The sequence below is a fragment of the Acomys russatus genome, chromosome 26, assembly GCF_903995435.1.
Source record: "Acomys russatus chromosome 26, mAcoRus1.1, whole genome shotgun sequence".
Taxonomy (NCBI): Eukaryota; Metazoa; Chordata; class Mammalia; order Rodentia; family Muridae; genus Acomys; species Acomys russatus.
In genome coordinates this window covers 21,545,973-21,561,459 of record NC_067162.1, presented here as the reverse complement: position 1 = coordinate 21,561,459, position 15,487 = coordinate 21,545,973, and the positions used below count along the sequence as shown (strand labels likewise).

General features: G+C 46.2%; 1 protein-coding gene across 1 annotated transcript in view; it reads right to left on the bottom strand.

The window, feature by feature from the left end:
• Positions 1-6,571, bottom strand: part of Ccdc113 (coiled-coil domain containing 113) — a 28,478-nt gene extending 21,907 nt beyond the window's left edge. Inside the window, exons 1-3 of the mRNA XM_051169354.1 lie at positions 6,398-6,571; positions 3,561-3,687; positions 982-1,143 (exon numbers count right to left, since the gene is read on the bottom strand). Coding sequence (XP_051025311.1) covers positions 982-1,143; positions 3,561-3,687; positions 6,398-6,498 — 390 coding nt within the window. The 5' untranslated portion in view covers positions 6,499-6,571. The remainder of the gene's footprint in view (positions 1-981; positions 1,144-3,560; positions 3,688-6,397) is intronic.
• Positions 6,572-15,487: the final 8,916 nt, after the last annotated feature.

The window sequence follows — 15,487 nt, the reverse complement described above, 5'->3', positions numbered from 1 at the left end:
AATAACTTCATCTCATGGAGAATCAAGTGAATAGAGTTGTTTCTTCACTGGGAGGCTGACTTTATTAGACTCAAGGAGGGTGGATGTGCTGGGGTCCAGAAGTCAGCTTCATGACTGTACACATGGTATATAATGGCTGACTAGCACGTATACACCAAACTCACTCACTTAGACCTTAAAGTCCTGTGTTATTAAAAGTTATTGCAGCTGGGCTGTAGTAGTGCACGCCTTTAATCCCAGCACTCGGGAGGCAGAGGCAGGCCGATCGCTATGAGTTCGAGGCCAGCCTGGTCTACAAAGCAAGTCCAGGACAGTCAAGACTACACAGAGAAACCCTGTCTCAGAAAAAAAAAAAAAAGTTATTGAAAAAAAAACTTGAGGGCTTGCAATGGTTATACTTATTTTATTATTTTTATGTATATATGAGTGCTTTGCTTGTGTGTATGTATGTATACCACATGTGTGCCTGGAGCCTTCAAAGGCCAGAAGGTTCAGATCTCCTGGAACTGGGGTTATAAATGGTTATGAGACACCATGTGATGCTGGGAATTGAATCCCAGTCTTCCCCAAAAGCAACAAGTGCTCTTAATCACTGAGCCATCTATTCCCACCCAAGGCTACCCTTTTAAAAAGATTCATATCTTAGAGACAGATGATAAAATATTTACGATAAGACAATATGCCTAGGCTCACTTCCTAACATTCTAGTGAGGATAGGGGAACCAGAGTGGTCTTAACCAATGAGTGTCAAATCTGGTGTCAAGTACATAGGGGTTGGTGATGATCATTCTTTATGCTGGAGTGTTTTTGATATTTTCTATTAAAGGAAGTTTAAAGGTTGTTGCATACACACAGATATTGGTAAGTTCTGTAAAGGTAAGTCCTTCATTTGTCTCATCCCCCTGGGTCTCTTCCCAAGGACAGGCAATGACATGAACACCCTACAGGCGGAGGGGTGGACCCCAGGGAGAAGGAGGATACCTCATGGTGTTGCAGGTCCCGTTCCGCATTGGCCCGCATGTGCCGTATTTCATCTCTGGAGTCTTCCAGCTCCTTCTGTACAAGGTCAAGCTTTTGATCTACAGTGAGGCCTGTCAAACGGTCCATGCCTGTGCGGATCTTGGATTTACGCCTACCTCGTAACTGTAATCCAGACAAAACCAAGTCAGGGTCAAAGTCAGGCGGAGTCATCGAAATGAACGCTGAGACCTACAAGAAGGTGTCTTGGGGGGCTGGAGGGATGGCTCAGAGATTAAGAGCACTGGCTGTTCTTCCAGAGGTCCTAAGTTCAATTCCCAGGAACCACATGGTGGCTCACAACCATCTATAATGAGATCTGGTGCCCTTTTCTGGTTGCAGGTGTCCATGCAGTACTATATACATAATAAATAGATCTGAAGAAGAAGAAGAAGAAGAAGAAGAAGAAGAAGAAGAAGAAGAAGAAGAAGAAGAAGAAGAAGAAGAAGCCACCTTGGATGGAGTCTGGGAGCCAGGGTGAAGGAAAGATGTTGGATGTGAGCCCTGAAATGACATTTCCAGAGTCATCTTTAGGCCCTGCACTAAATATCACAAGGCTTATGTTTGACACTAAGTTGAACTATATCTGATGTGTCTCAAGGGTAGAAATACTGGGGAGTGAAAATGTGAGGTACTATCCTCTCAGTGGAACTATTGCCATCAAGAGAATAGTTGGAAGGTGGGCAGTGGTGGCCCACACCTTTAATGCCAGCACTCGGGAGGCAGAGTCAGGTGGATCGCTGTGAGTTTGAGGCCAGCTTGGTCTCCAAAGCAAGTCCAGGACAGCCAAGGCTACACAGAGAAACCTTGTCTCAAAAAACAAAAACAAAAACAAAGAGAATAGTTGGAGAGATGGCTCAAAGGTTAGGAGCACCGTTTGTTCTTCCAGAGGACCCAGGTTCAATTCCCAGTGCCCACAGCTCACAACTATACGTAACGCCAGTTCTAGGGGATCCAACTCTCTCACAAATGCAGACAAAATATCAATGTACATAAAATAAAAATTAATTAAAAGAAAAGAGCCAGGTGGTGGTGGCTCCATGCCTTTAATGCCAGCATTCAGGAGGCAGAGGCAGGTGGATCCCTGTAAGATCGAGGCCAGCCTGGTGTACAAAGGGAGTCCAGGACAGCCAAGGCTACACAGAGAAACTCTGTCTCAAACAAACAAAAAAAGAAAAGAAAAGGCTGATGTGTGTGTGTGTGTGAGAGGGGGGTTGGAGAGAGAGAGAGAGAGAGAGAGAGAGAGAGAGAGAATAGTGCTATCTTCCTTTGAGAGTCCATCACAATCAGGTCTGTGGACTGTTGACGCTGGAGCCTCACCCAGGTTTCTGGCCACTCCTCCCAGGCACCTGCAGGCAATTCTGCCCTAATTGTATGAGGTCTGTATTAGGGGCAAGAGTGTATAGACTGGAGAGGACTTGGGGAGAAGGCTCCACTGGGACGCCACCATCCATGCTGGGTGGAGACTTCCCAGTCACTCCTGCTCTCTAAGTAAGAAAGTACAATAAACCCACTGGTTCCCCAGGGTGAACTGTAGTGGATTTTGTACTTTGGTTTGTGTTGGGACCTTAGGATAGGATAGTTAGGGTTCACATCTCCCTTGCGAAGGAATTATAGAAACGCCTCGGGTACAGGCCAGGGAAAGCCCATTGTTCTGTGCCCCCAGATGAACACAGAAGTGCAATGTATCCAGGGCACCATGTTTAGCAAAATGGACAAAAGTCGTGAACTTTCTAGGCACTTAAAGGCAATGATCATAGAAGGTGGTTCAGGTAAGGTGTGAACCTCAAAGTAAGTGTGTGTGAGCCTCAGAGAATAAACTTACATTGACTGGCCCTTTGAGATCAGACCCGCCGATGGGCGCTTCACACATTTATGTAGCTAGACAGCCCTTGTTGGCTGTTGCTGTTTTGTGACAGGGTGTCTCTGTGTATCCCTGGCTGGCCTGGAACTCACTACATAGACCATGCTGGCTACCTAAAACTCATGGAGCTTCACTTGCCTTTGCTTCCTGAGTTCTGGGATTAAAGGCATGTGCAGCCTTGTAAACTGAGTTTCCCAATAAAGGGATTTTTTTTGTTGTTGTTGTTGTTGCTGTCAGCAAAAGGGTTTGAACCCAAGGCTTTGTGTCTATCAGGCAAACATTCTACCCCTGGGCTACAGTCCCAGCCCTTGGTTTTTGTTTGTTTGTTTGTTTGTTTGTTTTGAGACATGATCTTATTATGTAGCTGAGCTGACCTCAAACTCAACAGCTTTCCTTCCTTGGCCTCCCACGTGCTTACAGGGATTACAGGTTTGCCCCACTATACAAGCCTTCTGGAATCCTTCCATATAAACTAAAGTATTCCCAAAGAGTCAGCTACTGAGGGGGAGGAGTTCCTCACTTGAAAGGAACTAGACAGGAAGAGAGAATCAGAAAGTGCAGCAGGCAGTCCTATGGCCATTCGGCCCAAGAAGGCACACCGAAGGCAGAGGGCAAATGCGATTTGCATTTCTGGAGAGCAGACAGGGGATGAAACCATGTTCACCCTTCCCTTGTGTACCTGTGAAAATTCTGCCGCTGATATTTTATATTCCGATAACCGTGGCATTCGGTGGTCCCTGGGTTCCAGTCTACAGTAATATTTCTCGAACATCTCTGTTTCTGTTTTGAGAGCCGAGTTTCCATAGCTGCAAGATACAGGGTACCTAGATGAATTCTATGAGCAGCACCCCCAGATGATCAGTATTGGGCACATCACCGGCCACACGTGTCTTACACATTCTGTAAGACACGCGACCTCTTGGTGGTTTCCTTTCTTCACCTAATACAACCGGTATAATCACATCCCCTTTCTTTAAGGGTAGTGACAGGAAGTTCAGTGACCTGAGGTCAGCTTTGGGCCACGTATTGCTGCTGGTGTATTGGATCTTTTGGTTACTGAGTCTAGCAAACCACAAGATTCAGGGTGCTAGCGTTCTGCTGGTCCCACCTTCAGATATCATCTAAGCCATTTGTAAAAGACTTCTGAATGACCACTGTCTTGAAGATATCTACACCCATCCGCCATCTTTAGATGCTTCCTTTGGCTTGTGTTTCTCCGCTCTTTTACCACCAGGCCCCAACAGACTAGAAATTCCACTGGACATTTATCATAAATGGAAGAAGAATTGAACAGTGGGGGTTTTTTGCTTTTTGTTTGTTTGTTTTTGTTTTTTCGAGACAGGGTTTCTCTGTGTAGCCTTGACTGTCCTGGACTCGCTTTGGAAACGAGGCTGGCCTCAAACTCACATCAATCCGCCTGCCTCTGCCTCCCAAGTGCTGAGATTAAAGACGTGCACCACCACCGCCAGGATGAACAGTGGTTTTTAAACAACCAAAGAAAGTATGTCTAGCTTATCTTGTATATGCCAAGATTATGACCTTCATAACTACTACTCATACATAAAACTTGCCTTTTGTGTCTGCTTGTTTGCTTGCTTGTTTGTTTGTTTGTTTGCCTGTTTGTTTGTTTGTTTGTTTGGAGACTGGGCGTGGTGGTTTGAATGAGAATGGCTCCCTTAGGCTCACATGTTTGAATGATTGGTCTCCAGCTGGTGGGACTGTTTGGGAAGGATCAGGAGGTGTGACCCTTTGGAGGAGGTATGTCATTGGCTGCGAAGTCTCAAAAGACCACACCAGTCCTAGATACAGATACTGCTCTCTCTCTCTCTCTCTCTCTCTCTCTCTCTCTCTCTCTCTCTCTCTCTCTCTCTCTCTCTGCTTGCGCTCGTAGATCAGATGAATGCTTTCAGTTACTGTCCCAGCAACCATGCTTGCCTGTCTATGGCCATGTTTCCCACCATGAACCCTACCTAACCCTCTGGAGCACTGAGCCCCTAAACGAAGTGCTTTCTTCTATAAATTGCCATGGCCATAGTGTTTTGCCACAGCAATAGAAAAGTAACTAAGATACAAGGTATCACTGCGTAGCCCTGGCTAGCCTGGAACCTGTGCTACATGGACTAAGGTTGACCTTGAATTCACATAAATCTGCTGCCTCACTGCTGCTGGGACTAAAAGTGTGAGACACCATGCCCAACTTTAGTGTGTGTGTGTGTGTGTGTGTGTGTGTGTGTGTGTGTGTGTGTTACTGAGATTGAACCCAAAGCTCTGGGAATACTAGGCAGAGGCTCTACCAGTGAGCTACAGCCCCAGTCCTAAGACTTTCCCATTTTGTCTGTATGCACATATATACATACAAACGTATACAGAACAGATGGTGGCATCGAGACCTACATGTAGTGTTAAACTGATTCCTGAATTTTGAAATTAGTGCAGAATCCCAGTGGAAAACAGAGGAAAATAAAGACATCTTGCCTTTTCAGCACATATCATATTCTCAGTGGCGCCTTCCAGGGGCCCCTGAGTCTAAATCTCTGCTGCATGACCTTGGGGAAGGAAAGTTCAGAAAGTGTGTACCTCTTCGGATGACTGTATCCTATGTAAGACTGGCAGTTATTATAGACGCTCAAAAAGAAACTTCAGAAAGTGTGTAGCTGCTAGAACGGCTGTATCATATATATATATAATAAGGCTGTGGCATATGACGGACACTCAAAATGGCAGTTAGTAATCATCCCTCGATTCTGGCATAAACTATTTACAGATGTATAAAAAACCAACAACTGAGCCGGGCGTGGTGGCCCACGCCTCGGGAGGCAGAGGCAGGCAGATCGCTGTGAGTTCGAGGCCAGCCTGGTCTACAAAGTGAGTCCAGGATGGCCAAGGCTACACAGAGAAACCCTGTCTCGAAAAACAAAACAAAACAAAACAAAACAAAAAACAAAAAAAACAACTATTGTGGCTGCCAGAAACAGGGTACTGTGTAGTATCAATACATTGTACGCAGCACCTCACTACATCATGGGAACTTCGCATCCAGTTAACTTGCTGTGGTAGAGGGAAAACAGGAAACTACAGAGCACTGGACCAATCATTCCTCACCATACACCTCCATGCTTAAACCTTCTCAGCCCATGAAGCCTCAATCAAATAATTTCAATAGCGTGTTTCCACCTAGCCACCATATTAATTTTATCTTAATATTAACTTTGGAAAAGGGCTTAGGAGACCACCTGATGCAGGCCGGGAGAGCCCAAAGAGACAGCAAGCCAAAGCTCTAGTGTTACTAAATCCTCTCTGGTCTTTGCAAGGCTGCTCCACTCCCTTGCCCCTTCACCCAATGCCGGCTCCATCAGTGGCTTATTGGCTCAGGAGCAGGCAAGGAGCAAGGAAGGGTAACCAGGCAAACACAGGTTCCTTCTCCACGGTAGCGGATTGTGTCCCCGGCGGGGTTCAGCGTAGACATGAGTGGTCCGCAGGTCACAGCCGAAGCCGAAGAGGCCACGGTGCCGGTACCTGAGCTCCTCCACCAGCCCGCACAATTGGATGACAGGCAGCTCGCCATCTTCCTCTGTCTGGGATTCAGTGGCCACGCTTTCCGTATCCTCCTCAGTCATCTCTCAGCCTAGCGTGGTCTGAGAGCCTTTAGTTAAAGACGCTGGCGTCACTCCGGCAGCCACCCAGCGGTGAGGTGCGTTGCCTAGACAACTGAACGTAGCGTACGGGGCGGGGCTTCCAGCCCCTCCCTTGCGCCTCGCAGTGGAGATGGGGAGTTGCTGCCTGGCTACTCTCATGGCTAAATGAGATCCATCTCATTTCTCTAATAAGAGTCGCCCTTAAACTGGTAGTCACATTAACAGTTCGGGTTTGCCCAGTGCTTTCTCTGTCCTTGACATCATGTTATGTCTGTTGCAAAGACCCTGCAATACTCCTATTCATCCTCCCAATCAGAAAACCCAGGCCCAGAAAGCTAGCAGAGGCTCGTGGCATGGTAAGGATTCTAGTCTGTGTTTACTGTCTGCAGTTTCACACATGCTAGCTGCGGCTTTCCTAATATTGCAACGCCTCCCGTTTGCTGGAAGAGAAAGAGAACTTGTGGTTGGTTTTAAAATAAGTATGAGTTCAAGACAAGTGCCTAAAAGACCGCGTCGTGTGTCTTGAATATGCGATGATGGGTAGCAAGAACCTTTTTGGGCCTTTTAATGGCTTGCAATTAACGAGATAACGAGATGACGGAAACCCAGACAAGTTGCAGCCTTGGATGACGACAGTAACAACACTGTCTGGTACACTTTAAAGGTGGTTAAGACAGCAATTTTTTTAAGATGGCGAATCTTATGGTTTGTGGTTGAAAACCACATTTAAAAAATTAAATGCATGTAGAGCAGTGTGAGTTTCGGGGTGTGTTAGGTTTGGAAGACACAAACCTTAATCCATACACTTAAGTTATCACTAAATCGGTACAATACAGTTAACACTGAAATTCTTTCTTTGTGTTAGCTTGGGGGTGTAGCCTGATGTCCCCATAAAAGGGGAAAAAGGAAAAGAAGGATGAAAGAATCTTCTACCTTAAGGAATTAGAAAATAGGGCAGCTAGAGTCAAGAAGGAAGGGTTCCAGAGACAGCCTTATTCCTGGCAAATTGTGGATATGAACAGTGGTGGTGTTTTTTCCCCAGGGGCGCCATAGGCGATGTTATTTATTTATTTATTTTTAAGACATCAAAAGTTTTCAAGATTCTCCAGTTGGAGTAAACCCCAGAGCAAATTTGACAGCCATCAAAACCAGAACTCCACAGTTGGAAGGTAGCATTGAAGTTTGGGGAGGTCTGTTTCCCATGGTTGGCTGTAGTATGGTTCAAGTTGGAGGCAGGAGGGCTCTGGTACTCTGCCACTGGCATCTTGACAGAGGCCATCCTGGCAATACGAAATGGCCCAGTAGCCATGAGGGGGTCAGCTGTGATGTGCAGCATTTGTCTGAAGTGTCAATGAAGGCGCTAGTGTCTTGTTGACAGGGTTTGTCTCTGCATAGTTCCCAGGGGCCCTCAGTTTGCTGAAGTCCCTTCCCAGCCATCCTCAAACCAGTTCCTTACTACTTGTAGACTACCCGAACTAGCAGTAGGGCTTCTTTCCTGGGATTCCTTAGTACATGTATTGTATGCAGTTCAAAGGGTTTCAGAAGACCAGGCTGCAGTCTGCTTAAAGCATAAGGGGGTAAATTATGGCCCCAAAGGCCATGAAGAGACATTTTGATTGTTGTTGTTTGTAGGCTCAATTTTCTTAACAAATATATTTTATTACGAACTTACTACCTGAGAGTATGTCACTTATACCAGACTAACCTAAACGATAGGAAAAGGAGATTAAAGAATACAATAATAAAACTGTAAGGATATCAATTCCGAGGAACGATTCTCCTGGCGTAATCAGCAGGATTTCTTCTGCTGGAACCTGAAGTAACCAGAACCTGGAACCTCAGCAGGAGCCCAGAGCTCTGAAGCCTTCCCTTGAGCGGTTCTCTCTAGGAGCGTTTCGAAGAGGAGAGATGAACAACCAAAACTATCCCAAGTCTCCAAAAGCCTCTTGTTTCTGGCTCATTTATATATCTCCTCCCAGACTCTGTTCAGGGATCTTTTCAGCTGGCAACAATCAAGCTCCCGCACGAGGTGGTTTGCCTTCTAGTGGATTAACCGCACCTGTTCTCTCGCAAGACAGTTGCCCATCCCACACTTGGGATCATAACAAAAGTTGTTGTTTAAAGGGGCATGGCACCTAGATTGCATTTGTAATCAACATCAACTTCTAATGGCATTTAAATAATACACTGACGCATACACACAACCAAGCTGAGTGTGACAGTACACTCATGCAATCCCAGCATTGGTAAATGTTGAGGGCACAGAAGCCCTTGTATCACAGAGAAGAGGACCAGGTGTCTCCTCAATGGAGGAGAGAAAATCAAATAACTGTATTCCACTCAGAAAGCTGAGAGTGGATTTTGTTTGTTTGTTTGTTTTTGTTTTTCGAGACAAGCTTTCTCTATGTTATCTTGATCATCCTGGACTCGCTTTATAGGCCAGGCTGGCCTCGAACTCACAGCGATCTGCCTGCCCCTGCCTCGTGAGTGCCGGGAGAGAGTGACCTGGTGACCTTTTCACTATCTGTGGAGTCAGACCTCTCCCACCTTTTGATAGAGAGGCAGACCTCACCCAAACCCACCCCCCCCCAGAATAACTATCCCAGACTTTTCCCTCTCTATACTGTTACCCACCCTTAGGGGAGATGTCACATGAGCTTTCTGGCCAGCTGACCTCAGAGACCACACTAGATTCCAGGCCTTTAGCTATAGAGCCCACCCTCACGACACTTGTATTTTTGTAAAGGAGTTTGTATATAGTCATACCTAAAGCTTTATTGTGCACCTGGAATTGGCTGGTTGTTGCCTGGAAATATTTTCCCAAATTGTACTGTGTTTTATTTTATTTAAGTTTTTTCGAGGCAGGGCTTCTCTGTGTTATCAGGCTGGCCTGGAACTCACAGCGATCCACCCACCTCTGCCTTCCAAGTGCTGGGATTGCAGGTGGGTGCCCCTGCGCCCAGCTTGTTTTAAATATGCTGACAACGATTAGACTCCCTGGATTTTCATTCTTATGTCTTCTTGTGGTTTGCTTCCCTTTAAGCCACCGGCAGGGACCCCTACAGGTAAAGGGGCTGGGAGGATCAGAAGTTCAAGGTCATCCACAGATACATAGTAAGTTATTGGTTAGCCTGGGCTACCAATATTCATTTATGAATAATAAATTATAATTTAATAAATTATAAATAAAGAATCAATTATTAGTGGGCACTGTCTTGTGTTGCTTAGCAACACCTAGAGTGAACTTACACAAACTTAGGTGGCCTACTGCACTCCTGGGCTAAAGGGTATCAATATTCATAGCTCAGCCTACCTCATCCATGGTCATGACGAATGAAACATCCCAAGATGCAATCAAACACCAGAGAGAGTGATGCAACCCAGTGATTTTGTAAACACAAACCCCTGGAAGCTGCTGCTGGCATAACACAACATACTGCTTTACAGTGACATTCTTTATGTAAGCAGAAAGAATAAAGTCTACAATAATGGGGGGAAAAAAAGTCTAATTTCTACTTAAACCAACATAGTAACTTACTCTCCTTATTATATATGTATAATACTCAATTATTTTGCTGCATTGTTAGGCCCCTGGCAGCCCACTGGGTTTGGTTACACCAAGGGCACCACCAACATTCCAGTAATACATTACACTATGGCGTTAGGATGGCGACAATAATATAGGTTATCTCGTTACTACCAGTGGGACCACATCATAGATTTAGTCTGGTTTTGACAGAGCTGCCACACGTGGCACTTAGCTGTGTATGAGCAACAAAACAACAGACATTCAACCTTTCCCTCCTTATGGAAACAAATGGGGAAGCTATAACTTACCAACAAACAGAACTTAAGTGCACAGAACTTTAAAAGCCTGACCAGATCAAACAGTAGATGAAGATTCCCACTGCTGGTCCCAAGGAAAAATGATACAACCCCTCGGAAAACCAGTTGGCAGTTTCTTTTTTCTTTTTTTAAAAAGATTTATTTATTTATTATTATGTATACAGTGTTCTGCCTGCATGTAACCCTGCAGTCCAGAAGAGGCCATCAGATCACATTCTAGCTGGTTGTGAGCCACCATGTGGTTGCTGGGAATTGAACTCAGGACCTCTGGAAGATCAGTCAGTGAGCTTAACCTCTGAACCATCTCTTCAGCCCCAGTTGGAAGTTTCTCAAAGATCTAAAAATACTTTACCACATGATCCAGTCTCTGAGATGCTCATCCAAGAAAAGGAACCTAGGTCTACCTGAGGACATCAAGTCCAAAGACAGGGAGCAGGGATGTTCACACAGCTTTAAATTGTTTTTTATTTTAACGTAACTTTGTGTGTGTGTGTGTGTGTGTGTGTGTGTGTGTGTGTGTGTGTGTGGTGTGTGTGTGTGTGTGTGTGTGTGTGTGTGTGTGTGTGTGTGTCCATGCTCGCAGAGGCCAGAGATACCAGATCCCTTTAGAGCTGGAATTAATTGGCGCTTGTTCACTTCCTTACAAAGGGAGGTGTTGGGGCTGGAGAGATGGCTCAGTGGTTAAGAGCACTGCCTGCTCTTCCAAAGGTCCTGAGTTCAATTCCCAGCAACCACATGGTGGCTCACACCATCTGTAACGTGATATGGTGCCCTCTTCTGGCTTGCAGGAGTACATGCAAGCAGAGCACTGTATACATAATAATAAATAAATAAATATTTAAAAAAAAGAAGGGAGGTGTTGAATATGCGCTGTTTCACAGCCCATACCCAGCTAAGTGCTGCATGGTGCTAGGAACCAAACTGAGGTCCTCTGAAGGAAGAGTCTGTGCCCTTAACTGCTGAGCCCTCTCTTCAGCCCCAGGCAACTCTATTTTCAATAGTCTCAAATTGGAAGCAACCCAAATGCCCACCCACAGGTGGATGGCTGATATTGCTGTGCGTGAGTTACTGTCCTTCAGCAGGGTAGGTAAGTGGAGTGAGTGCTGCTTTAGGTAAGGACATGTATAAACCTCAAAATAAGGATGTGAGTGAGAGGAGTCAGACAACAGAATATTCCTGCTGGATCGATTCCTGTGTATGAAATTCTAGAAAATGCACACTGTCTAGAATGACAGAGGCAGATCGGCAGCAGCCTGGGATATGAAGATAACAGTGAAATGGGGCTGTGGAAAAGAATCACACAAGGAACAGAAACATGGATGTGAATAGACAAAACTTACCAAGTTGGACACTATCTACTTTTTAGTATGTAAGTTTGCTGTATATCAATTGTAAATCAATGCAGCTATAAAGTAGACGTGCTGTTGTCTTTTCTCCAGCCTTGCACGCTCAACCCCCCCTTAACATGTGCTCCTGGCTGTGTGGCAGGCATGTCAAGTTTCACGTCTTCCCGCTAAAGTCATGATCGTTTGTTCTCTCTCTCTCTCTCTTTCTCTCTCTCTCTCTCTCTCTCCAAACCCACTTTTCTCACATTCTTTCTCATCTCAGCATCTCAGTAGATGAGGACTTCATCCTTCCGTGAGCTCAGTTCAGCAAACCTGGGCGTCATCCTAGACTGGCCCTCGAGGGCCCCTGCCTCAATTCCACAGCTGATTTTTCACTAGAGCTCATTGGCTCCTTCTTCAAAATAAGCGTAGAGTGTAACTTCTTATCGCCGCAGCCACCAAGGTCTAAACCACCATTTATCTTTCACCTAAATGACTGCCATTACCATCTTACTGTGCATGTTGTAATGTGTCAGTAAAACTGTAAGAAAGGAAGAGAGGGAAGGGCCAGGAAAAGGGAGAGGAGGAAGGTGAGAAGGGAGGAAAGAAAAGACTAAGGGAGGGAGGGAGAGAGGGAGGGAGGGAGAGAGGGAAGGAGGGAGGGAGGGAGAGAAGGAGGGAGAGAGAGAGGGAGGGAGGGAAAGAGGCAGGGAGGGAGGGAGGAAAAGAGAAAAGGGAAAAGGAAGAGAGGGAAGCAGGAAAGGAGGGAAGGAGGAAGGAGAGGAGGGAGGGAGGGAGGGCTAGAGAGAGGGAGGGAGGGAAGGAGGAAGGAGAGGAGGGAGGGAGGGAGGGCTAGAGAGAGGGAGGGAGGGAAGGAGGAAGGAGAGGAGGGAGGGAGGGAGGGCTAGAGAGAGGGAGGGAGGGAAGGAGGAAGGAGAGGAGGGAGGGAGAGAGGGCTAGAGAGAGGGAGGGAGGGAAGGAGGAAGGAAGGAAAAGCTTTCTTTTTTCTTCTCTCAGATCAGACAGTATATTCACACTCAGCCAAGGCAAGGGTTAAACAAATTGGATCCCGTCTCTTGGTACAGAGCAGAATAATTTCCTGTCTGGCTCAATGTAAGATCCACTCTTCCCTCTGAAGACCACATGGCTCACCCCCCTTGGCCCTTTTCAGATTCAGTTTCCTTTCAAGTCTGTCGCCTCCTTCCTGTTGTCTTCTCAGTCCTGGACAACCAACCAAACAAGTTCGTTAATGTTGAAAGAAGGACCTGGAATGCAGAGTGGCTTGCAAACACAGCGCATCACTGCAGCAACACATGGCCTGAGTTCCACCCCCTTGTCCTTCAAAGCAACCTCCAATCATCCTTGTTGTTGGTTTGTTTGTTGGAGGTAGGGTCTTATGTAGCCCAGGTTGGCCTTGAATTCCCTATATAGCCCAGGATACCTTGAACCCATGACCCTCCTGCTCCCCCTCCTCAGTACTGGGATTATATACCGTGTACCACCTACCACAATCTCTGCACCCAGAGCTTGCTGATTTTTGGCTAGGCTGCCTAGTGAGTAAGCCTCAGCCCCTCTCTCTCCTGCCTCCACATCAGTCCCCAACACTGAGGTTACCAACACGCCCTTGTGTTACCCAGCATGCCTAGCTCTTTTATGTGACTGGTCGGGGTCTGAATTCGGGTCCTCATGCTTGTACAAGCAATTTTATCCTCTGAGCCATCTCCCCAGCAGCAGATTGTTTTAATCATCCAGGCTCCCAGCCATCACTTGGCTGCTTGCCTCAACTTGGGTAAACCTCCCAGTGGTTTTGACTCTTGGTTTCCACACTTATCAAATGGGGTCAGCGTGTCTTCAGCAACTGCTCTATGCATCTTACAAGAGTACTCTGAGTCGTGGGTTGGGGAAAGGAAAAGTATGTAGAAAACGTGAAACCAAGATGGGCACTCCAGCATCGCCTCTGCTTGGAGGAGTGGCTGTTGGGGTGGTGGGTGTGGAGGCTGCTCACAACAGATCATTGCTCTGCTGAGTGATTCAGCTCGCAGAATTTAAATAATAATAGTGGAAATCACCATTGTTAGCTCCCTGTGTATCTGTTTCCCATTAGGTAATATTACTATTGCTTAATAAATGCACTTACACCAATCATTCTTTCAGGTACTGTTTATTGAGCACCGGCTGTATGTTCGATGCTGGGCAAGGCACATTCTGTGCATCATCCTGTTGCATCAGCGCTGATGACTCTGTGCGATATGGGCTCCTCTGTGCACCCTGTTTCACTCATGAGGACACTGAGGATCAGAGAAGTTAAGCAACTTGCCCGACATCACGTAGCCATCCCGGGTGGGGCTGAAATTTAAATCTAAGTTCATCTCACCCCTTTCTATCCTTTGCTCTCTCTGCCCTGTTACCACAGTGGTCCTCAGTGGCTGGGTAGTTGGGACCCCTAACCCCCCTCCATTCCCCACCCCAACCACCCCACCCCACCCCAAGCCCCCCATCCTCCACCCTCCACCCCCATGCCCCCCATCACCACCACCAGGTGACTTCTGGAACTACCTGAGCTATTTTTTGTTTGTAGTAACTGAGGATGTCATAGACATAATATGGTGGCAGTGCTAGAATTGCTGTTCACCCTAGCTTTCTAGAGCTCTGGTGACAAATGATCCTTTAAGCAACTGAGATCGGTTGTCTCACAGTTATGAAGGTTAAAAGTCGTAAATTAAGGTGTCAGTGGTGCTCTCCTCCCTTGGAAGCCTTCCCAATCTTCTTAGCTTCTGGTGGCTCTTTGCTTTCTTTGGTGTCTTCGGCTTGTGGCTTCATCACACCACACCACTCATCTCCTTTTTACAGGGCCGCTTTCCCTGTATCTTTGTGTCTTCTACATTTTATTTTCTTGGTAAGTCTCATATCAGGTTTTTTTTTTAAATCTTGCTTTTTATTTTTGCTTTAGCTAGCTGATTAAGTACGTGCATGGATTGCATGTGCCACAGCACACACTTGGAGGTTGGAGGACAATTTACTGGAGTTGGTTCTCTCCTTCCACCATGCGGCACTGAGGATAGAACTTGAGTCCTCAGGCTTGGCGGCAAGACCCTTTACCCACCGAGTCATCCCACCAGCCCTTCATTTCACTTTTTGACCAAAAACGAATATTACAGAACATTACATTAAGAGCCAACTCTAAACATACATATATCTAATACAAATATATTAATACATGTGATATATTATATATCATATAGTAATGTATCTATACTATGTATACTAATATATAGTTTAAATATAATTATTTAATCCCCAGACACTGCTCTAATTACACCTGAGACCACCTTTATCCTACCTAAGGGTCACATTGGAACTTTTAAGCTGGCCTGAATTGGCAGGGGGTGGGAGTGGCGATGGGGGCAGGGGAGGGGGGTGTCAATCCAACACATGTTACTGCAGAATACGAAACAAGAGGAGCCTCACAACCAAGTCTTGTCTTATCTAGTTCTAGGTACTAGCAAGGCTGAGGTTGCGGGAGTCAGGCACTTGTGCCCTGGGAAGCAAGAAGAATGCATCCTTGTTAATCCAGACAGCTGCCTCAAGCAGTGACGCCATGTTCAGAGGGCACCCTGTCTTCCAACAGCCTCCGCTTCTCTGAGACCTCTTCCTTTGACCTGGCTTCCGGCACTTCCACGTGAACGTGGCCTCCTGCCTGGCTTTCTGCAGGAGTCTGTTTTGAACCTCAGGTTCTGATCTACCCAAGAAGTCAATGTTTGGGGCCTTTGCAAACAAGACCAGCCATGTGAGGTGGATCT